Below are 23,939 nucleotides of genomic sequence, written 5' to 3'. Positions count from 1 at the left end.
AGTGCAGTTGTATGTGAGGGAGACTGAGAGGAAATGTAAAACTTTACAAACTCAAATTACTTTCTGCAAAAAAAGAGGGCCTCGAGTCTCATATTGCGACCAACAGTAATGATATAATGTTATATACAAGTGGAGAGCTACTACCATGAGGCCAAGCTTGGTTGCTAATATGTCATGATTATTAAATGTTCAAAATTAAAAAAAAAAGTTTTATGTGTAACCACACACACACAGTTACTGCCACACAATCGACAAAATCAGTGCATGGTGCAGTTAGAAAGCTGGATAAATAAATGTTTAAAGAAAATGCCAAAACTGTCTGCAAACTGAAAATTTCAGCGAACAGAGTTCACTTGTTCGGTTAAATTATCTGGGTCCGTATGTGGGATTAATGCTAAGATAGTCAATGTATAAAAGAGAGAAATCGTAAATAATCAGTTCCGCTTCTTCATAAGATTAGAACCTGTTTATGCTAAATTTTTATAATGTAAATCTTCTACAATAAAAAGTCTGTTTAGTTTTAAGTGACTGTTGTGAAAACTTTGAATTTCTTTTAGGATTTGATTCTTCTGAAAGTGAAAGTAGCGATAGTGAAGATGAAAGTCAATTGTTCAGTCGGCTGTCTTGGTTTAGTGCTTGGGACAGGCGAAGCTCTAGGTACTGTGTCATTATTTATAAAAAATTTCTTGATTATACTCGACTCAATAAATATATTTTTTGACGTAAACATTGCTTTTTAGCTCTTTAGAGAATATGAAGTCAGATTCCCGGTCAGCTCAGCGTGCTCAGCTAAAAGCAGAACTTCTGAGAAGTTATCATCATCTTTGCCACTTACATAACCTTCATCAACAAGAAAGGAAGCATCGCTTGAATGTTATGCAGCCACTGGTCGAGGCTGCTCGAGCTTATCCTAATCAAGCAACTGAAATTCTTACCAGGCATTTAAAAGGATCTCCAAAGCATAAAAAAATGTAATTATTTCCTATTGGCATCTTTTTGGGGGATAATAGTTCTTACCATAGGCGGATTTAGGACTGAGTTCCTGGGGGGGCAGGATTTTTTTTTTTTTTTGAGCAACATTTTAAATCCTCCCCCCCCCCCCCCCCCCACGTTTTGGTCTGTTTTCCTCTGATGCATAAGGCCATGCTTTACTTTTTCTTTGTTTCGTTTTCAGTAATGTGTTTTCATGCTGTCCTATTTGAACAGGGGTGATTGTGTTCCGGTTTTTTCATCGAATTTCCGGTATTTTCGGACGTATTTCCGTTATTTTTATGTCCGAAAATACCGGAATTATGTTTTTTTTTTTTTTGTTATGCTTTTATCTCCCTACCTCCGCAATTTTTTAAAATTATATAATACTCATCAAATATACCTGCAAGAGCCTTAAGATGGACACTTATCCCGTAAGATGGACAAATATATGACAAGATAATTTGTATAACACCAGCTCAAAAGTAACTTTGTAACCCATTAAAAATTTAATCACATGTACGCACAATATTTTGACTCAGAACTATTTAATACTATGGCAAAGATGCACTTTAGTAATAAGGGTCAAAGATTACCCCCCCCCCTCCCCCGGTCTCGCTTTGAAACTTTCAGGTATTTTTTGATGAACTCACAATCACCCCTGATTATTGAATTGACCTGAAGAGAGGTTACTGGTATCAAGAGAGTGACGCAGGGCTCCCTTTTAAGTAGGACATAGAATATTCCCTAATGTGGGGGGTCCGGGGGTTTGTCCCCCGGAGGAAATTTTGTAAAATGGATATAAAATTCTGCATTTCGAAGCCTTATAAGGGTTAATTGGATAGACAAAAATCTCTGGAAAAAAAAAGACAAATATATATATTTAAGTTTTATGATTTAAATGTGCGTAAGTTAATACTTTAAAAGAAATGCTATACAGATTTAGAAAATATGTAACATGAGAGTAGCATACTACTTATTAGAACAATTCATAATTTATACACTTGATAAGAAATAAAATTGAAGCACACTTTGCTTAGGAGTTTCAAAGACTTGTCTAGTTATTTTCAAGGTTTGGTTGGTTAGATTGGGTGTTTTGGCACAAGAGCCCTAGTAGGTTATAATGTGCCAATTCTTTTCAAGGATTTTAGAACATTTAATAATTTAAGGCACCTCATTTACACTTTCCAGTCTCTGAAATTGAGTTCTAGATTATACAATTGTACAGTATTATTCAAACTTTGTAAAAAAAAGGAAAAAAAAAAACAGCTACTTTAAGTTTAAAAGAAAAAAATAAACTATAGAATTCTCTCATTACAATAACCTTGTTTTTAATTATAAGCAGTGCAGAAAACGAAAAGGAATAGAGGTAGTGTATCATTTTTTCCGGGCTAAACAGATTAACAATATGCAGTAGAAGCAAGATAAAAGTAATCAGTACAAAAGACTTTCCAAAATACTGCATTTGGGATTAAATAAATAGCAAGATATGAAACATCTGAGTCACAAAAATTTATTTCAAGTAATATGTTAAAAACGTAAGCACCATGATTTTTACACTTTTGATGCAGGATGTAGCAAGAAGCTGAATTTGACATATTTTGGCATTCCTCCCCCTACCATTTGTTAGAAATTTTAAAATTTCAGGTTTGTAGCCACACGTTTTCCAAATATTCAAGGTTTTCAAGCACTTGAAAATAAAATTAGTTTTTTCAAGCACTTTTCATTTTTTAAGGAACAAATCATGCAATTTTTTTGCGAGTTACGGACCCACTTCAAAGCAGTAGCCCGAAGCTATGGCTTATTTATCTTATAGGCAAATCCGGCCCTATATGTAATTCACTCTTACCTGCAGATTTTTGTAATTTTTACGAAAATTCGTCAGTTTTTACGGTTAAAGGATTTTTACAATTTTACCAATCTGAACGTGTGAATTCCAGAAGGTTCTTCAAAATGTTTTGTCTGTAAGAACACAAAATATCTCGTTTTTGAAGCCACGCAAATTGAAAATAAACATTCTGAGAAAGAAAACAAATCATAATGAGTAGATCGTTCTGTTAGCGCAATGGGGGAGGGGGGTTCTCTTTGTTTTAGGTTCTAATTTAATACTTGTCAATTATTATAATAGTTGCAGCTGAATGCATAGCTTGTTTAGCCTATAATTTCATTTATATACTTCCCCAAATGGTTTTCAGTCCAAAATAGTGAATATAGGCATATATTTAGCACCCCAGTGACAGCTGTACTATTTGTATTTAATGTTCTTTTTTTTTCTTTTCTCCCATCAGAAAAGGACATTCGCTATTCTCTTCATTTTCATTAAACTATCCAAAAAAGAAAAAAAATAATGATTTTTTTTGTTTTAAGATTTTGGAAAATGTGTTCTTACTATTTTAAGTCCTCCCAAAACTGGGGTGCATTGCCCCTCTATGCCCCCCCCCCTCAATAAATCCAAATAATAATCCAAATATAAAAATTCTCCCTTCTGAACAAGTCAAAAAAGAAAAAAAAAAGATTTTTTAAAATTTTTTTGGAAGATGTGTTGTTACTATATAAAGTCCTCCCAAAACTGGGGGGGCATTGCCCCCCTCTGACCCCCCATAAATCCGCCCATGGTTCTTACATCCATCTGACCAGTAGTCAGATGTATTCCCATACAGGGACCGCGTTAAGCATTCGCCAACTCGTCAAATGCGATAAAATCGTAAAATCGGCAAACAAAATTCGATTTTGACAAATTTATTGGCGAACAGAAAATTCTCTAAAATATACACAGAGGAAAAAAAATCTCCCTTCAGATGTTAATCTAAATAAAAAATAGGTCCGGTCTAAATAAAAAATTTGGACCCCTAAAAACGGACCCTTCACAAAATTCCGACCCTTAAAAACGAACCTTTTGCAAAACTCCCAGACTAGCGATCACTGAAAATTGTTTTATCCTCGGACCACTCCGAGCAGATTGAGGTGCGCGCGTTAGCATCGGATCGGAGCGTTACAGTCCATCGGATCGGAGGAAGGATGATGTTTGCCTCTCGCCTCTTTGCGCCGCTGTACTTGCGCCTCTCGCTGATTGGATATCTAATGCGCAGCAAGTCTACCGAGTAGAAAGTGTTGGCGGATGCCTTGTTGAATGGCGAGTTTGTTTCATTGTGTTTGATGTCTGAAACATCGGGGTAAGATAGGAATGCAGTCTTTACTTCGTTGAAAGCTTATACTTTTACTCTCAAATTTATTAAAGTGATAAATATCACTTAAAGTTTTTAGCCATTTTTTCCTTTGAAAAATTACATATGATTTGTGGAAAAACTATTTAATTCGCATTTTTTTTCTCACCAAATTCTTAAAAATGGACAAAAATTCCTGGATATAACCCTGCCCTTATCCTCAAAAAATTGTCAAAAATTAAGTTATACTTCACTTTCTGATTAAATATTTTTGCAGACAAAAATACATTAAAATGAGTAAAAGTTAGTTTTTGTCTAAGACTTTTGAAATTTGGCTAATTTACTGGCGAACAATTCGAAATCCTTAACGCAATCCCTGCCATACGTTTTCCTTCCATTGCTTAAAGTCACCATCAGGGTTCAAAAATATCCCATGTTTTGATGTATACCCAATATGTTCAACCCACACAAACTTAAGTCTTTAAATAGTAATTAAAAGAAAAGGAATTCTTCTTACGAGTTTCCTGACGTGCATGCAATGCCTGGGAAGACTGATAACAATCTGATTGCATAGCGTAAATCATCACCATTTTCATATTTTAAGTTTTAAATATAATTACTGCACATACTGAACAGTACTATTATAGTGCTGCATTTTATTATTACTTCATGCTATGCATACCAAACTTGTTTTATTTTATCTCTCTCTCATAATTTTGTGCATTGTAACAATATTTTGTGTTGAATAATACAGATTAATTTAAATTACAGTAAAAAGTCACTTCTTTTCAAATTTAATTTTTCAAATAAAACTTGCCGTGCCACTGTTAATACTAAGAGGTATAACCAGGCCTGGATCTATGAATTTTGGGAACCCTGCAACAAAATCTGTAGGACCTCTCCCCAAAGGCCAGCAGTGTTATATTTGCAACATTAATAAAAGTGTTAGTGCTAGTTTTTTTTTTCTTTTCAATTTTTTGGGCCGTTAGACTCTTTAAGGACTTGGGCCGAGACTGTGGGTATGCAGATTCGGGCCTGGGTGCAACACTGTGGCATGCATACATGGGATTGGCCATCTCCAAGTTAATGTATGGAATTTAGCACAATTTTATACTAGCATGGCTATCATACTTGAAGGGAGCTGGAATTATTTCCTGGTACAGTGGCTGTACTAGTAATACTGTAGAAAAAAGCATAGAGATCCTTGAAGATTATCTTTTTATATTGTTATTCCTTCATTAAGACATATTCTACTATTCCATTTCTCTTGTTTTCTTACCTTCACTAAAACTGTTTTTTGCATTTTATATGTATTACTGTTGCTTTATGAGCAGCTGATATTGATACAATTCCTGTTATGTGGAATATCTCATGACATTTCATATAAATAGAATTAAAACAGTTTGCAAGTTGTTGATATAACGAATTTTTAAACTAATTTTATTTTTATGCCTCCTAATAAGATCTCTTGTTCTTCTGTGAAAGTTAAAAGTAAGATTTCAGAATCTAAAAATTATCTAATTTGTGATGTATGTATTTAGAAATTTTGTGTTATTTTTTTAGAAGCAAACCTCTGGAAACAGAGAAAAGAACCTGTAGTTATAAAAAAGATGATGAAGTTTGCAATAATACAGCATTACCTTACACTTGGCATTGTAAGAAACGTATCCTTTTCTACTTATTGGTATGCTCTAAGAAGGTGTTACAATTTAGGGTGATCGGTTGGACTCTTAACTCTGTGGTTCCCAAAGTGGTCCACAGGGACCCCCTTGCAAACAAAAGAGAAAGTTGGGGTTCCATGAGCCAAGATTGTATTTAAGCAAATTTCCACAGAAATTTGTACATTTTATAGCTCCAAAAATTCCATAGTGCACCAAACACAGTTTTTACTCTTTTGTACGTACCTATTACTAAATTGTATGAAATAATAATGGGACAAGATTATCCAAGATTGCAAAACTATCTTCGGCAAGCTTAACCTAAAAATTTTATTTTAAAGTTGTGGAAAATAAAGCCCTCTTTTTTCCTCTCTCTTTCTGCACAGTAAAAAAAATTTCTGCAATCAATATCCATTGGCATCATCATATGCATGCCTGACAAGGTTTTTTATTTTTGATACTGTTTTATTGTTTTTGGATGTAAAAGATCACGATTTAAAACAGAATGTGACTAAATGGAAACCAGATATTGCTAATTTAACTGATGTATGTTTAATGAGGTCAATTTATAATTACAAGGGTACAATCTAAATTTAATAAAAACCAAGTCAATTATTGCGGCCTTGTTTGCAAGAATCAGCCTAATGAAACAAAACATAGGACGTCATGAATTCGCCTAGTTTCAATCTGTCACAGACAAGCTACGAGAATGATGGCGTTTCAACTTACGATCATCATTTAAATGCCATCCACACAGACTTTAAAATCAGGTTAGAGTAAATTTTATCTATGAAAATGCCTCAATGGATTATCAATCCTTTCGGTGGGATTGAAAAATCGAATGTCGTGCTACAAGAAGAGCGGGTTGGAATAAGCACTAATGAAGAACTGAAGGTGCAGTTTAGGAAAGAATATCACCATTTCTGGCTCCAGAAAGACATACCTATAATTTATCCTACCTTATGGAATTTTGCAAGAAAATTTTTGGCAGCTTTTCCGTCTTCATACCTTGTGGAAAGAGATTTTAGTGAGGCGGCCAATCTTCTCACAAAAACAAGGAACAGATTGGAAATCACTGGTCAGGGAAATTTAAGGTTATGATTTACAAATTTAAAGCAAATATTAAAAATTTCCTACCTTTGTTGTTTGTTTTAGTCTGTTTTGCACTAAACTCTCCCCCCCCCCTCATTATTATAAAAAGTACGAATAAAATGTTAAGCTTTTCTCTTGGACTGTTCTATTTTAATTTTCTAGTATGCAGTAAACACTCAAACTGAGTGGTTTATCATTACAGTAACCCCTCGTTATATCGCGCTTTTCGGGGGACAAAGAAAAAGAGCGATATATCCGAAAGCGAGATATAACTTAGGGCATTAAAAATAGTTATGTGTAATACACAAGTAAATTGGCATTCGTTCTTTTTGACATTAGTTTCTAATGGTTTCGATGTGGGTACTATCACACCTATTGAAATTTAAACAAGATTGAAATTTAAGTAAATTTTCACCGTCAGAAAGTTAAAATCATCAAATGGCGAATGAAGACGATCTTTCTGAGCTACCGCGAGATAAGAATGAGCATTCCAATACTCTCTTATTCCGAGTAGGTTTTCTATTCCGTTTTACTTGCTGTAGAAAGGATGTGAAAAGTAAAAGAAACCAGATTGTTTCCAGGAAACTATTTCGCCCGTCCAGATCATTATTCCCTTCTTTGATGCAAATCCTGGTTTGTGCAACCAAGTACAAATCTTTTCTGTACTAAAAGAAGGGCACATGTTCTCTTCTACATGGGCTACTATGACACTTGCTTGATGTCTCTCACTCCTTGTAAAGGCAATGTATCTATACAAAAGAAGATGTCAAGTAGTTTATATGGTATTGCACTTCTCTGTGCAATACCATATGTTTTCAGAAATGGTTTTTTTTCTTATTTTAGGCTTTAATATTTCGGGAGACAGAAGAAAAGAGCGATATATCCGAATGAGCGATATAACGAGGCGCGATATAACGAGGGGCTACTGTATTTAAAAATTCAACAGTAAAAGAGCCCTCTCACTGTTGGGTAAATTTCTTATTCTTACCATTATATTTCCATATTTCTTGCTCACATCTGATGGAACGCTGGAGTTTAACTATTACAGCGCGTGTATAGCTTTGGACCGATCTAATACAGAAATTGGCGCACTTAGCAACGGGTTCACAGATCAAAAAAGTTTGGAAATTCCTGTTTTAACTGGTAGAGTTGTGGAAAAAAGTTGTGTCACATCAATCATAAACTTTTACTATGTGGGAATACTCAAAAGGCTGTAATAGTCATAACAAGAACAATATTTCTTCTTCACCTTTCTAAAATTTGACTCCCTTTCTAATAAAAGAACTTTTCACTTAAAAAAAATGAGTTTAAACTCCTGAGATTAAGATCCAACTTAGGTTGACCTACCCTCATTGAGTTTCCTAATTAATAAAAATATAAAAATATATAGATAAAATATTGCATACATGATGGGATAAGGTTGTGTTAGCTAAAGTGAGCAAATCATAGGGCTGTCGCGATTTAAAATTTCAATAATTGTGTAATTCTGCAGATTTTCTTCTAGAAGAAACTTTGCAGAAATCTGCTTATAATCTCTGAACTCTGCAGAAAATTTGTTGATTCCTGAAAAATTTTAAGTTACCTGCAAAAAAATTGCATAATTACTCGATTATTGAAATCTGGACAACCCTATAATTTGACCACTTTTGCTTACTCAACCCAGTAACATTGCGTTCATGGGTGCCCATATAGGGGGGCAAGAGGGGGCTCAAGCCCCCCCCCTTAGAAATTAGAACTCCCTTGCTTTTAGTGCTTTTTTCTTTGCAAAAATGTAAAAACATTTCTTCTCTAGCCATTAATGATTAATTTATTAAAAATGTCAAACTTTAATAATTCTAATCTGTACTGAAAACTTTTTCTATGGGGAAAATATCTGAGCCCCCCCCCCTTTAAATTTTGCATATGGGTGCCCATGATTGCGTTTACAATATTTTTAACTACATTTTCATGCATAATTTATGAAGAAACTCGATGTTGGTAGGTCAACTTAGGTCGAATTTTAGACCATAGGGTATAAAAAATATGTACTTAGATTTTTTTTTTCCAATGATAACTCAATATTAAAACTTATTATTAATGTTAACATTTTAATAATAACTTAATATCAACATTTTGATTCCTTTTAAAACATTGTTATTGTTTTGTGTCTTTTATTTATTTTATTACTAGAGGACCCGACAGACGTTGTTCTGTTCAAACATTGTAAATTGAAAAGTTAAAAAAATTCAATAAACTATCAATTGTTTGAACCGTTCTGTTAAAAAAAATTTCAGTGACTAAAAGTACTTCTTTTGACTGAAGGAAATAACCCCATTTTGTTTGCTTCTGCCACTATCAGCAAGGCCATGGCCGAAGAACTTTGGCCCTTGGTCTTTGGCTCCACAAATTTGGGGAAATTGCTAAGACTCTTAGTTTTCAAACTCTTCCCGCAATTTCTACATTGTCTGCGGGAATTATCATAACGTAGATCGTAAAATATGCAGAATTAGCGAAAACATTTCCACATTGCTTAAATTCCATGGGGCCGAGTTTGTGGACCTTTAAGATATTAAAATGAAGCGAAGCTAAAAGACGTAACCGTGGCAATTCGAAACAAAATATCAGTAATTTTAATGGAGATTAGATTTATTCAAACTTTATTTTTAACGGCTTGTAACTTTTTTTTCTTTGGAGATAGAAGGTTACTTTTTCGACCGAAGGTGACAATGACGACAGATATTAAAATACTTTTAAGAAATTAAAATAAAATGAAAAAGATGGATTTAAAAAGTGTAACCATAGAAACACAAAATAAAATAAGTGTAAGAATAATAAATGTAGAATACAATTATTTTCCTTAACTACTGCGCCAGATATTATGTACAACATTGATCAACTGTTATTTGAACACTGTACAGCTAAATTTTCAGATAACACGCAATGTTGTGTTCCAGTATTTGATGTTTGTCATGAACTTCCTTTGTGTTTTGAACATGCCAAAAAAAGGGTAATTATGATTGTAGTTTTTGATTAGTTTTGTTTAACTTCTAATGTTAGAAAAAATTCAGAATCGTACTAATTAGCTGATTAGTATTGGTTTTGATTTTTTTCTGACATAATTTTTTTCCCCCAGCGTTAAGTAGGTACAGTGAAATCTCATTCCAGCAAACTCCAAGGCATCTCAAACTTTGTTTGTTGAAACAGGAAATTCATTGTAATGAAATTAAAGCAATTAATTAAATCGAGACTGAAGATTTATTTTGCTGAATTGGATATTTTGTTGTATTGTTATTTGTTGTAACCATTGAGAAGAACGGGGTGATTGTGTTCCGGTATTTTACCGAATTTCCGGTATTTTCGGACGTATTTCCGGTATTTTCATGTCCGAAAATACCGGAATTATGTTTTTTTTTTGTTATGCTTTTATCTCCCAACCTCGGCAATTTTTTTAAATTATATAATACTCATCAAATATACCTGCAAGAGCCTTAAGATGGACACCTATCCCTTAAGATGGACAAATAAATGTCAAGATAATTTGTATAACACCAGCTCAAAAGTAACTTTGTAAACCATTAAAAATTTAATCACATGTACACACAATATTTTGACTCAGAACTATTTAATACTATGGCAAAGGTGCACTTAAGTAATAAGGGTCAAAGTCCCCCCCCCCCCCCGGTCTCGCTTTGAAACTTTCAGGTATTTTTTGATGAACTCACAATCACCCCTGGAAGAAATAAACATGGAGAAAGTGTAACCTTATTTTCCTGAAGCAGCAACAGTACCGTGTGACTTGGCGAGCAAATTCGAGTTGACCGTAACCGCTGAACAAGTTTTTCCTTTGCTGACGAGCTGATTGTTGATTATTATTTAATTGATTTGGGAAAAAAATATATTACAAGGGATGTTCGGAAAGTAAGTTCCGTTTTTGAATAAAAAAAAGACCAAGCTTACATATTGCAACGAAATGTACTGCACAAAAATCAGTACAGTTCTGTTTACAGTATTTTCTGACATAGCTTCCATGATTTTCCAGGCATTTATAATACCAACGGTGCAACAAAACGGTTTTTGTTTACCCCCTTTGTAGAATGTTGCTGCCTGTATACTCCCCCTCGGGGTAACATGTTCTTTGAGCTTATCACTGCTGTTGTACTGCCGTCCGCCGAGAAAAGGCTTTAGATGCCAAAATAAATGAAGGTTGCTGTGATTGGGGTCGTGGCTGTCCAGTGGGTTATCAAAAGCGTCCCAGCTAAAACCCTATAAAAGTCCTCATGGATCACTTCACAGGTGGCAACGTTCTACAAGTAGAAAAATTTGTACCATGCTATGACAAATGCTTGGAAAATTGCGGGAACAATGTCGAAAAATAGTGTAAGGGTGGTAGATTTTTTTTGCAATAAATTTTTTTGCTCTATCTCTACTTATTCTTTTTATTATTTCAAAACAGAACTTTTTTTTCAAACGTCCCTTGTATTATCAATGGTAAATTCTTATTGCATATTAAATAGCTACGAAAAAGTGTCCAGTGACATTTCACAGTTATGTACGTATTATTTTTTTGCTTCTGAAAGAAAAATGAAATGTAACAAACAGATGCATTTTCAATGAAATATTATGCATCATGAGTCAGCATTTTATTTCCATAAATACACTTTTACTTAACTAGGGATTTTTTTTTTTTTTTTTTACAGCTCTGAAGTATTTTGTACACTTTTGCTTGGGAAGTAATCTACTTGCCAAGCTCAAGCAAACAGCAAACGCATTTAAAACAAGTTTTGGGTTTAAAAGTAATGATTTGATACATTTATGCTTTAAAATTAATATGCGTTCCTATGTAATAATTTTAAAACAGTATTTAAAATATGTAAAAATTAATGAATTTAAAATCAATAGCAGAACACTTCAATCTTTATTTTGTATCCATAATTTACTTATAACTTTGAAAAGTACCCAACTTTGCTAGAGTCAGTAGTAATGTGAAACTGCCTATTTATTTGAATAGAAATAAATCTAATCTTATCACACTGATTTGCGCTAATCATTTTAGAAAACCTGGGACAATGTTTCCCTCTCCCGACTTTGAGGAAAAAAACTTAAATTTTCCCCCGTCAGTAATTATTTATCGTCAAAGAAGAATTGTTGCAAAAATGCCGAGATACTTTTAGTTTGTAACCAAAAAATCTACCTCTGAAACACTTCCAAAATGCGTAATGAAAATTTGGCGAACTTTTAAATCGTAATGAATTAAACATTTAATCATGTTTAAAAGCATGCTTTATTTTTCTGGCGGATTATTTTACATGTTAACAAAAGTTTTGAACTCGTTTTGTTTCTGATTTTGTAATTGGTAAAAAAAGGAAAATCTCTAAGAAAATTTTCCAAAATGTGTTTTGCAAGTTTGAGACTGTTTTTCAATAACTGAGATTTTAATGCGGTCGCCAAATTTCGGACGATAATCGTTCATTTTTGGTTCGAACAAAAACAAAGCCAAAAGTTAATGCATAGTCTTTGGCAACATGTGTAAAAATTGCTAAAAGTCTCAGTAATTGAAATCTTACGAGTTTGAAGTTCTGTTTTGTAATGAGCATCGTTGTCTGATAAGTTTCTAACAGCCAATTGAGCAATAATATGCCAATAAGTGACAACCATGCTCCCAAAATAGTCATGTGACTTGGGCACATCTTAGTCTCAAGTTTTACTCACGGAGACATTATAATCGCTCCCTCCATTGAGTCTGCTCTCAAGTTGTAACAAGATATCACTGTATTATTAAAACAATTTTAATCGGTCAAGTTTGTTATTTTGCGGCTTAAAGTTGTCCGATTTTTTTCTAGAATCCTTTATTTTAAAAAAAATTCTAAAATTTTTGTTTATTTTTACTTTAATTATTTTAAAAATTAAAGCTCTGTTTTGTTTTGACTTAAGGTTTTTTTTTTTCTTTTTTAAAAAAGAATAAGGTAGTAACATTGTTTTTTAAATGCTTAATTATGCTTTATTTCATGGTGCTGTATGCTGTATGTTCTGGAAAATGTAAAAAAGTAATTTTTTACTTAAACATCAATGACATCTCTCAAATGGTTATATCTATCTCAGTTGTCATTCTGATAATTAAATGCACTAAGCTCCGTCTTATTTAGTAATTACTGAAATTCTATTTTAGTTGTTCAAAAAACCATAATGTATTTGTTTTGATCAAATACAAAAAGAAAACTAACTGATTTTTTTCTAGGATAATTACAATAAAATGGCCTCTGAGCCAAAGCCAAAGAAACCTAGAAAGAAACCAAAGCCATCTGCTTTGACAAGGCCTCCTAAAAGAGGAAAGAAAAAGAAGAAGCTTGCTGTTGTCCGTCCCACCTCGCCATCACCACTGCCTCTGCCAACTGAGCCTCTTCCTCCACCGACACTACCACCACCACCTCCACCACCGATTCCTTCTGTTTCTCCTCCATCTAATCCTCAAATCGGTTTGTAAAATTCATTATTATGGCTACTCAAACTACCAAAGCAATTGCTTAGCAAAATAAAAATATCAGTTTAGAATTTTAAAATGTAAGAAAGCATTTTCCAGACAGATCAGGTACCCTAATATCGCTTCTCATAGTCTGATTCACTTACTTGATTACTTCGCAGAAATCTGCACTTTACTTTACACAAACGGTCGTCTCCGTTCACTTGGAAAGTTTGTGAAAGATATTTCAGACAGTGAAGTGATTTGCCGCCTGAAGTCTCTTTCACAAAAAGTGCAAGAAATATTTTTTCTTGGGCATTTAAATATTTCTTAAAGCAAATCATCATAAAAATGTTGCAATTAACTGGTATAACATTTCTGTAGTATCATAAAATTTTTCTTGTTAAAAAATAAATAAGTAAAATAAATTTTTTAAAAACCTCATGGTCTGTGAGTCAAAAAGATGTTGTGAAATGCAGATGTGGTCTGCAACTTTTTCTTTTTCATACAAAAATATTTTTAGCTAATAAATATAACTTTCATAATTAGTTATATACCAAAAAGTAGACTATCAAAACCAGAAAAAAAATTTTGCATTTTGATTCAAGTTAAATTTCTAAGCTGAATTTCGGACATGCACATTAAGTATTTAGATTGGCAAAAATAAAATCTCATTAACAATCTTTTGAATCGTGAAAAAGTCACTGTCATTGCAGTTTACATCTGCAATTGCTGTTTGCAGTTTTTCACTTAATATCATAAGAAGAAAACATGGGATGGAAAGAAGTGCTGTTAGGCCGGGGGGGGGGGGGGGGGGGCTAAATGCATGAAATTAACTGGTAACTAATGCCTACATTATCATTCAATTAAAGTGTAGGTATAGAACATAGAAACAGTCATAGATTTGTATTTATAAATGGTTGAACTAAAAAGTTCAAGGAAAAAGTAAACTGAAAGAAAACATATGGGTTGCAAAAAGGTATTGTCCATGCCAAGCAATATGATTGATGCCGCCAAATGGCTAGTCGTAAATTAAAAAAATAAAAAAAAATAGTCTATTTTCCATAAAGGAATTGAAGTTACATGTATTTTCTTGTTTTTAATTTGTTCTAAAATCAAAAAAAAAGTAATATGATATTGGGAATTTTTACTATGTTATATTGGAAACATACTGCAATTTTTAATCACCGACAGTCAGTGAAATTCGACTTGGAAACCTGGAAGAAAGAGAGAATTTTGATTAGAACAATTAGTGGCTTGCTGATACACAAATTTATATTGCTCTTCTCTTTCACGCATTTCTTCCACTTAATAAAAGTTACATTCATTTCTCAAATTTTAAAACCAAAAATTCCCACCTCAAAGAAAATAACTCCCCCCCCCCCATTTTTTTTAGATCCAAACATATCTATACAAACTATAAAGCATGAACAATTAATGTAAATTCATCGACAATGAATGATCCCTAACAGGGTTGCCATGCCACAGGGAAACTTGAAGAAACAGGAAAAATGCAGAAAATTCAAAAATTGACAAAAAACCAGGGAATTTTGAAAATTTCTTTAAAAACCTAGAAAACACAGAGAATTTTTTTTAAAAAATTGACAGAATAAAAATGAATTCCTGCACATGTAAACTACCAAAGGAAAATCTATCCATGCTATTAAAACCTGTTTGCGTCCAGCTGTCTGTCTGTCCATCTGAAGATCAATCTTTTCAAGAATTGCTGCGAATCGATAGTCGAACGAGATACCAATCAATTCGAAATTTTTCAAGGAAAACAATAGGACTAGTCTCATACTTGTACGACTTTAATTAGCGGAGATATTAATTAAAATATTAATTAACATTACGTTAGTCAGGAATTTTTGTTTCTTTCCTGTTGCCATTTTGCATGTGAGCAAATAAAATTCGAATAGTTGTTTTAAAAGGGAATTTTTTGGCTGCTGTCCAAATCTTAAAACAACATTTCCATCTAGAATTTTTTTTTTATTAGTTAAATTTCTCTTTCATTCTGATATATAAATCCTGAAGTTACTCTTTAAAGCAATTTTCTTGTTTAGAAATTTATTATAAAAATTAGCTTTGGTTCCCTTTGATTCTAAGCAATGATTTCTATTTCTTTCAGCTGCCATTTTACATTTGTGTTAATAAATAACATTTTAACAATTGATTCAGTGGGACTGACGTAATCTGTATTCTGACATAACCTTTATTTATCGTCTGCCCTTTTTTATTTTCTACAGCCTACATTCTTGACTCTTTTCAGCACATGAAAGTTATTTCTTCAGTTATGTTTATTTATTGTAGTGTAACTTTGTTATTACAAATCTCATATTTTGGTAAATTTAGGATGCGCGACTAATTATGTTTATTTTCTTAGACTTTTTCCCTTCACATGGGTGAGTTTTCGAATTGTAATAACTCTCTTTTTCCTTCCTGGTTTTACTTTAGAAACTGCATTTCGTATAGTGAAAAGAACACGTTAAATTAAGATTGTTTGGATTCCTTTAAGTGAAACAGAGTTGAACAAAAAAGTTTGCTTTTAATGATTTTAACTAAAGCTTAGTTGGAATCTCATGACTTGGTATTAAATTAAAGCAGGTCAGTATTTTTAATTCTTGGTGCTTTAGTTTCACATAATCAACCAAGCAGTGTGTCATTTTATAAGGAAAGCTGATTGTTATTGTACAGAAATATTTCAGATATAGTCGATCAGATATAATTCAGTTTAACATGTGCACAGATTATAGTTGATAATGCATATTTTTTCGTCTATTGTGCTAATTGAAAATACTCATTATATTTCATAACTATTATTAGTGTTAATGAGATTTTTGCCGAAAATATGTTTTACTGGTGTTTTGCAAACCCTGTATTACACGCATTTATTTATTCCTTAACGCGTTAGAGACTGATGTCAGCTACAAAAACATGAGCTGAACATCTCTTTCATTTTTAGGGAGCCCGTGCAACGCTGGGCACGCAGCTAGTTAATAATAATAAAATTCATAAATAAAATTAAATAAAAAATGATAATTTTGAAGGTTTTTTTAAAAGCCAAGTATTAAAATGTCTATCATTAAAGCAAACATTATTTATTGCTTTATTTCACATGCATCTTGAATTTTATTTCAAGTTAATTTTGAGAGCATGAGATTTGTTGCTAATATTTACTGCTCTGCTTAACTTGTGCATTTTTTATCTTTAAGGTTCAAGTAAGGAATGATTAAGATGTTTTATTTTTCCATACAAAATTAAATGTTTCAGTCATCATGCAATTATATTTCAGTTATTATGAACTCTTTTTTATTTCCTCCTCTTATATTTTTCTCTGCCCCCCCCCCCCCTTAGAATATGAACTTCAAACACATTTTACTCTAAACTATTAAAAATCCACTTACATCCCTTTTCTTCTCTGCCTCGTATGGAGGTTTCATGCAGTCATTAAATAAAGTTCATCTAGTAATGTATTTATAAAAATTCTTTTCAGAAATGCCCACAATAAGTTATGTTGCTCCAAATGTGATTCAATCCTCAGCTGTTCATTCTGTACCCGGTTTAAATAAAGATGTCAATGGTCAAATGCCAGCAGATATAGAAAGTGACTTAGAAGATTTCTCTCCTGGTAAGTATGTTATATTTTAAAGTGGTTTAATGAGATTTCTCTGTCAGTTTTCTTCTTCATCATAAGATTTTTTAATTTTTTTAATTCACATTTGTCAAAAATTTAAATGTAAACTTATTTTATACTATTTAGACATAATTTGAAACTGCGGATATCTTTGTCAGTTCTCATAAATCTGTCATTTGCACTATAATCTGTTAGCTGTGCTCCTGAAACAAATATATTTTTTACAAACCTTTAACTGATTCTGTGTTAATTAAAAAGGGTGAAGTAAATTTTCAATTATGTTTATAGGTGCTATTGAAAAAACATTAGAGCTCCCCCTAGATACCGCAGAGCTTGCAAATCAAGCTACAAAGTTGCTTGAAGAGCACGACTTTACCGAAGTTCTTAATAAAATTCCAGATGATGCTTTTAATGATCTTTTTATAGGTAAGTGTTTTGACTGTTGCTTTTTTGTCAATATTAAAGTAGCACCAACATTCATTTTTATTATGTATGTGAGTGTTTAATTTTCTGAAATTCATTAGTTTATTCACATTCAATTATTTCCGACCTATATTTTATGTATCTCAATCGTAACATTTTGAAAACTAGCATGACATCATTATTAATGTTTCATTTTACTCATGTTCTCTTAGAAATATCTTTACTCGCTCTTGCGGTTATTGGCAAAGAGATATTTTCAGATATAAGCAATAACCATCGATGAAATTTTACCTTAGCATCATCTCGAGTACAGCATCTTGAGTTCAAAACAAGTGGTTGTTAAGAAATAAAGAAGTACCTTTCAAAGGTACCTATTTATTTCTTACCAACGACTAGTTTTCTCAACACAAGGTTTGCTGAGAAGTATCTGGAAATGTAATAAAGCACAAATATACTTATTGCTGTTACGTTGGCTTCCTCCAGATAGTAGTTGTTAGTCTCAATTTATGGCCAAAGTTTTACTGTTTGACAAAATCTTCATGTATGACGTATTTCTTTTGATCTTATGAAAAGAAAAATATGGGAACTTTGCAATTTAATATTTATTTTATAATAAAACAAACTTAGGAATCGTTTCTGATTTTCCTTTCATGAAAAAACCTTTCATGCTAAATGTGAATAACTTTCTGATGTGGGGGGGGGGGATATTTAGCTGTAATATTTGACAAATATCTTTAGCCCCCCCCCAAAGGGGGTGTTAGATTTTCAGGTTCTGTGAAAAGGCTGCTCTATACAATTATTATCATAAATTCATTTGGCCCTTGTAAACATCTGTAGGCTTTTCACTCATAGCTGTATGTGTATGGGCTTGGTTTCTGTTTTCATATTTTCTTTCTTCATGACACAGAGTATGTCTTTCTTTCTTTTTTTTTTTTTTTTTTTTTTTTTTGCAAAATTTTGTTTGTTGATTAGAAATCTGATTACTACAACAAAAGTGGAGATCATTTTCAATCATAATTTTAGTGTTGAAATGAATGAAATCTTTTTGCAAAAATGTTGACAAATATTAAGAGTGTTTGACTACACTAGTCATTGAGCCTGTGTCACTTTTTTTAGAGTTCAATGTTTACTTTTGCTCAAATTTCAGTAAAAATACCTGCCTTAGTGTTTAAGAAGGAGGAAAAGTTTTATTTATTAAATGAACATTGCAAACTAAAATACTTTTCCCTATGTTCTATACAGAATCTTGCACATTCGCAAGTATGGATTGCAAATTAACAAGATTCTGTGAAGAACATAGGAAAAAGTAATTTTATTTTATTTTCAATGTTTATTAACAGATGAGAAATAAAACTGGCGTAAATAGCTCCCATTATAATTTCGGACAATCTTTACAACAGAAACACAATTCAATTCCTTTAAGAGAGCTAAAAAAAAAAAAAAATTAAGAAGCATATTCATTAAGCATCTGTCCTCAATTCTAACGTAGTTTCTCTCCTAACATAAAAACAGCATGTCTGCAAAATGTTTTACTGCTCTTAGGTACACATTTCAGGGAAAGATCTTGTTAAGAGTGAATAATCCCAATACCAAGCCTGAAGTCTTATTGAGAATGTACCTCTCTTCCAATGTAAATTTTACTCATCTTGAGGAGTACTTACTACCCCTGCCCCAAATGTTCTGTAATTTATACAGGTTTCGACCATCTTTTACATATGAAAGAGTTGAGGTCTGTATATGATAACACAATCTAAGAATTTTAGGTGCTGATTATGTTTTTGTTGTTCGATTTTTAATCATCATGAATTCGTTTGTATTACATTATGTAATTGGTTTTGCTGCTTTTTTTCCAAAATACTTTTCCCATCGTTATTTAGTATGTTTATTATTGCTTTTGGAAGCAATTTATCTTGTTTTCTTTTACCAAGTACAACTGTTGATTTTTATTGATATTAGTGTCAGAAAATTTTTATTAAGTTATATATTTGATATCAAAGATAAAATGCATCAAAATTATCATTTTTCACAGCCATGTGTGTTTTTAAAGTTCAACTAGTAAAATAAGCTCTTGGTTTGGTAATTAGTAATGTATCATTAGAGTTAATCAATATTAAATTTTAAAATGATTAAATTATTTTGATCCCCGCTGCAGAAAGCTGCTGACACGGCGACATTGTCGCAGAATGGGATAGAGTTTGCAGAAAGATTTTGCACTAGGGGGGGAAAGGGGAAGAAAAAAAAAGTCAGCAGTGAAACCATTCTGCAAGAACAATACCAAAGGATAGCTGTTTCACGGTTAAGAAATGTAACTTGACTATGAATTAAGGAAAAAGCTTGATTTTCTGTGAAAAAAATAAAATAATTGCAACAATTTACGTCAAAAAATAAACCAATTAAGCAATCATTGATGACTGTGGTAATCTGCAACATTGGAGTTTGGGAGATATGGCATGGATAAAAACTGGTTCTAACCGGTGTGCCGACTTATTTTCGAGCTTTTCTTCACCTCTGTTGAAAAATTGATATAAGTCCTTAAAAAATGATTTATTTGCAATGTCGTAGGTTGTAACAACAGAAAACAGATGGAATACTTAATAAATTGTGTGCAGTAGCGGATTTTAGGGGGGCGGCGCCTTGCCCCTCCAAAGGATGAACTAAAAAGGAAACTAAAAGGATGAACTAAATTAACTATCTTATTTATTATTAATTAACTTCTATACAGCATTTTTTTTAATTTATTTTTTTTAATAGTTAGTTAAAAACACAAAGCATGTTTTGAAAAAAAAAAAAAACATTTTTGTTTGTTAAAGAAGTAGTATTGGAGTCAAAGGCCAGAGTGGCAGAATACATTTAACTCACTAGTGTCGAATTCAAGGAAAAGTAATATGACAGTTCGTCCATTAATTTTTCTTTTATAGAACAGAACAAAAAATTAACACTTTTTAAGAAATATATAGACGTGCCTACAAAAGTCATTTTGATCCAGGAAACTATTTCCAAAAAATTAATTTCTTTCTTATCTTATAAAAAATTCAAAATGAAAGAAATCATATGGTAGTTTCTTGGTAAAACCATGATATTAAGGGAAACGGCATGTGGTATCAATATGTTATCTCAACTGTTTTATGATTTTAAGAACAAATCAGCAACTGCTTTAAAACTCACTCAGAAATAGTTTCTGAATTCTTCGATGAAACAAATATTATGAAGCTATGATTTTCTTAATCATAGCTTCATTCTTAATATTTTGTAATAAAAAAGAAATTAATTTGTAAAAACTCAAATGAGGTATGGGTTTAAAAAAAAAAAAAAACTTTAGCCTCGTGTTATAATCATTATGACACTGTTTCTAATTAAAATCCCTTATTGTATAGCATCAGCATCTTGATGACATTATGTTGAGTTTAGCATTTAATTCGCTTGAAACATTAAAGACAATTTATGTCCACATTCAAAGTATATTAGTGCATAATATTTATGTATTTTAAGTGAATTCATTGAACTGAAGGGATCTTTAAAAAATAATAATAAATAAGTCTTGTTAAAAAACAGTGTATGGTGGAGGTGGTATTCAATTTCCCCGGACCCCTCCAAAAGATTTTTCTGTTTCCGCCCCTGATTGTGTGGTATTTTGGGCTGACCAATTGTTATTCAGGTAGGGGTGCTTATATGAATGAAAATCTTTTCTCTTTGGAAGAGTTATAGATTTTTTTTTTAAATGCATATTCTAATTAAATTCTTTTTTCTTTATATGAAAAGGGAACTTTTGTTTGCTCCAGTACTTAATTTAAATTCTTTTTTTCACATGAGGGAGAGGGCAGGGTGGGATTTCTTTTTACTTTAAATGCTTTAATTTTGCTTTAAATTTTGCAATAAATTTTGCTTAAGTGTTTTCATAGGGGGGGGGTTGAATTTTCGATTTGTTTTGACTAAAATGTGTTTTTCAATTTTATTTTCCTTTTTGGAGGAGTTGGATACTTTGTTTATAATATTATATATTGCATGTATTCATGAGGGTTTTTTTTTTATGGGAGGGTAACTTTTATTCATTCATTTTTTCCCAAAAGCACAAGCATGTTTTTTTTTCTTATAAACTGTAATGTATATTTTAATTTAGTCTTTTTTTGGGAGGAGAGGGGGGATCTTTATTTATTTTTTCAAATCACATGCATGTTTTAGTTTGTTTTTTTCTTTGGGGAAGGATTTTTTCCCCCGAACTGTAATGCATGTTTTAATTTAAAATTATTTTTTCTTTGGATCTTATTTCTTTGAATATTGAGTAGATGTTGCTTCTGTATTTTTCTGGTATTAAGAACTACAAATAAGTGCTAAGAGATTAAGACTGAAAACTTAAATATGAGAGTGGCATCTCTGTTTAAGCAATCACCTCCTGCTATAACATAATAACTTACATTAGCATTACATAAATTAGCATAATAATTTACATTGCTTTTGGCTACATTTTTGATTTTTTTCTCCACTTACCAATTGCTGTTACGATGGTGTTAATATTTTTAACCATATAGATTTAGCTCAAGGTCCCTTTTTTTTTCTTTAGCGAAAACTGAAAATGTTGGAAGCCCTGATGCTGAGCTTTAATGCTTTTTGTTTTTGTATATATGAATTTACTTAAACAAGTAGTTGTGCAAAATTTGTTAATAAATAAATTAATTTTTCACTTCACGGAGCATTCTTGCAGAAAGAAATTAGGTCTAGAAAATTTGTTGCAGAAAGTAAAATAAAATTCTGCTACAGGATTTTGGTCTCGAAAAAATTAATTATTATAAAATAAAACAATGTAATACAAAACATTAATTTTTCGACATGTGAAAAAGAAAAGTATGTGCAACTGCAATTTTTTAGAAACTTTTTTTTTAACCACTGTATGTATATAGATGTGTGTATTCCTTTTGTGCAAAGGTATTAATTTCTTTTGTAAATAAGCATTTGAGAAATATGTTGTATATTTCCTATGTCTGTTTACTAATTATCAATTTATAATCATCCCCATCTTAGATACTAGGAATGGTGATTACCTTATTCCTACGAGAGAAGAAACTGAGGAACTAGAAAGAGCATTAGCAGCTGTCTCCAAAGACGTCCACTTATGTAAAGAATCTTTAGCCAAATTATCAAACACTACGACAGGACCTGATCTGGAAGAACTAGAACGTTCCATAGAAATTCATGAAGGGTTATTGGGTGCTGATAACTTGACAAGTGCAATTGATGACAGTTCTTTCCCTGAATTATCGAACAGCCATATGGACAGCTTAAATGTTATTTCTAGCAGCTTTACCACAAGTGATTTGAACTCATTTACGCAGGCATTGTCTGCCATGGTCCCTGAACCCCTCGACCAGAGCCAGCTTCCCTCGGTGTCGGAAAATTCGGCAATTCCCAACGTCGTAAATTTACCTCTCGTGAATTCGGATCTTTCTCACCCGCACATGCTCAACGGCCACTCTGAAATTCTGGCTGGGCTACATCCCATGCAGTTGGACCCCGCGTTTTCATCCTCTCTCATGAATGCTTCTCCCGGGCTCTGCGTTTCGAGCTCCGCCGCCACCAACCAAGGGACTGCAGATGCGAGGATTCTCGGAAACGCCTCCCTGCTGTCTGCAGTCCTCTACAACCTGGGTCAAACCACCACCACCAGTGCACCCCAGCTACCCCAGACGACGTTTTCCGTATCGTCTGTGGGCGGGAACAATGCCTCCGAAGAGGTCAGTCTCATGTCTAATGCGGGGGGCCTTAACTCCAACCACTGGTTGCTCAATTCGCCGGATCAAGTTCTCGCACTCTCGCAGCTGGCCTACCAGAATGGTTTCCTAGTGACTTCACAAGGAGCCGCATCTTACGCCAATGCCTTTGTCGGGAAGTACCCTCTCCAAGAACTGAGTGCAGAGATGTCGCTGGAATCGGTCGATTCGTCTCTGATGGCGTCCTCGGGCTGCAGTGCAGAAAATGTGATATGTAGTACAACTGAGCAACCAGTGCACAATTTAAACATTTCCAGTAGACCTGCATCCTCTTTGCAGCAGACTAACTCTGTAAAAGTAATAGTTCAGGAAGGAGCTTCCTAGCAGTTGCTTATGTTTAATGTACAGAAAACTGGCCGTACCATGTAGGAATGCATTTAGGTGTACGTTTTGCACATCATTCTGTCCGGAAGGTCGGACGAGTGTCGGGGTGCTTCTCCTCGCCCGATGCTTTTCGATCTTCACGAGGCAGGTTTCGGACGGGTATGTGTACCTTAATAATAGCATCATGCTCAACTTGGAATGTGTTTTCTTAATGTGTGTAAAAGATTCTCATTAAAAAGTGTGAATGTGTGTTATTAGATTGTGTGTAGCTTCTTAAACTCACTCTGATTATCAGTTTTATTTTGTACAGGTGTTTTGTGCTTTTAAGAATTATGTTTGATTACATAAGAGTTACTGGACCATCCGACAATATTTGCTGTTTCTATTGGTATGAAAATTTTCTGTGTAGCAGGTTAAACATTTTTAACCTTTATTTTAGTCACAAACAAATCTACCTCTTGGTATATAACTGGTGAA

The 23,939-nt window shown here is 32.9% G+C and overlaps 1 protein-coding gene across 1 annotated transcript in view; it reads left to right on the top strand.

The window, feature by feature from the left end:
- LOC129235141 (INO80 complex subunit D-like) overlaps positions 1-23,509 on the top strand; it is a 31,879-nt gene extending 8,370 nt beyond the window's left edge. Inside the window, exons 2-9 of the mRNA XM_054868831.1 lie at positions 558-664; positions 751-971; positions 5,697-5,797; positions 9,736-9,869; positions 13,098-13,335; positions 16,813-16,947; positions 17,242-17,379; positions 22,393-23,509. Of these exons, the coding sequence (XP_054724806.1) occupies positions 558-664; positions 751-971; positions 5,697-5,797; positions 9,736-9,869; positions 13,098-13,335; positions 16,813-16,947; positions 17,242-17,379; positions 22,393-23,462 (2,144 nt within the window). The 3' untranslated portion in view covers positions 23,463-23,509. The remainder of the gene's footprint in view (positions 1-557; positions 665-750; positions 972-5,696; positions 5,798-9,735; positions 9,870-13,097; positions 13,336-16,812; positions 16,948-17,241; positions 17,380-22,392) is intronic.
- The last annotated feature ends 430 nt before the right edge of the window (positions 23,510-23,939 follow it).

The sequence above is a fragment of the Uloborus diversus genome, chromosome 2, assembly GCF_026930045.1.
Source record: "Uloborus diversus isolate 005 chromosome 2, Udiv.v.3.1, whole genome shotgun sequence".
Taxonomy (NCBI): domain Eukaryota; kingdom Metazoa; phylum Arthropoda; class Arachnida; order Araneae; family Uloboridae; genus Uloborus; species Uloborus diversus.
The sequence above is the reverse complement of the archived record's forward strand: the minus strand, read 5'-3'. Positions and strand labels throughout refer to the sequence as shown.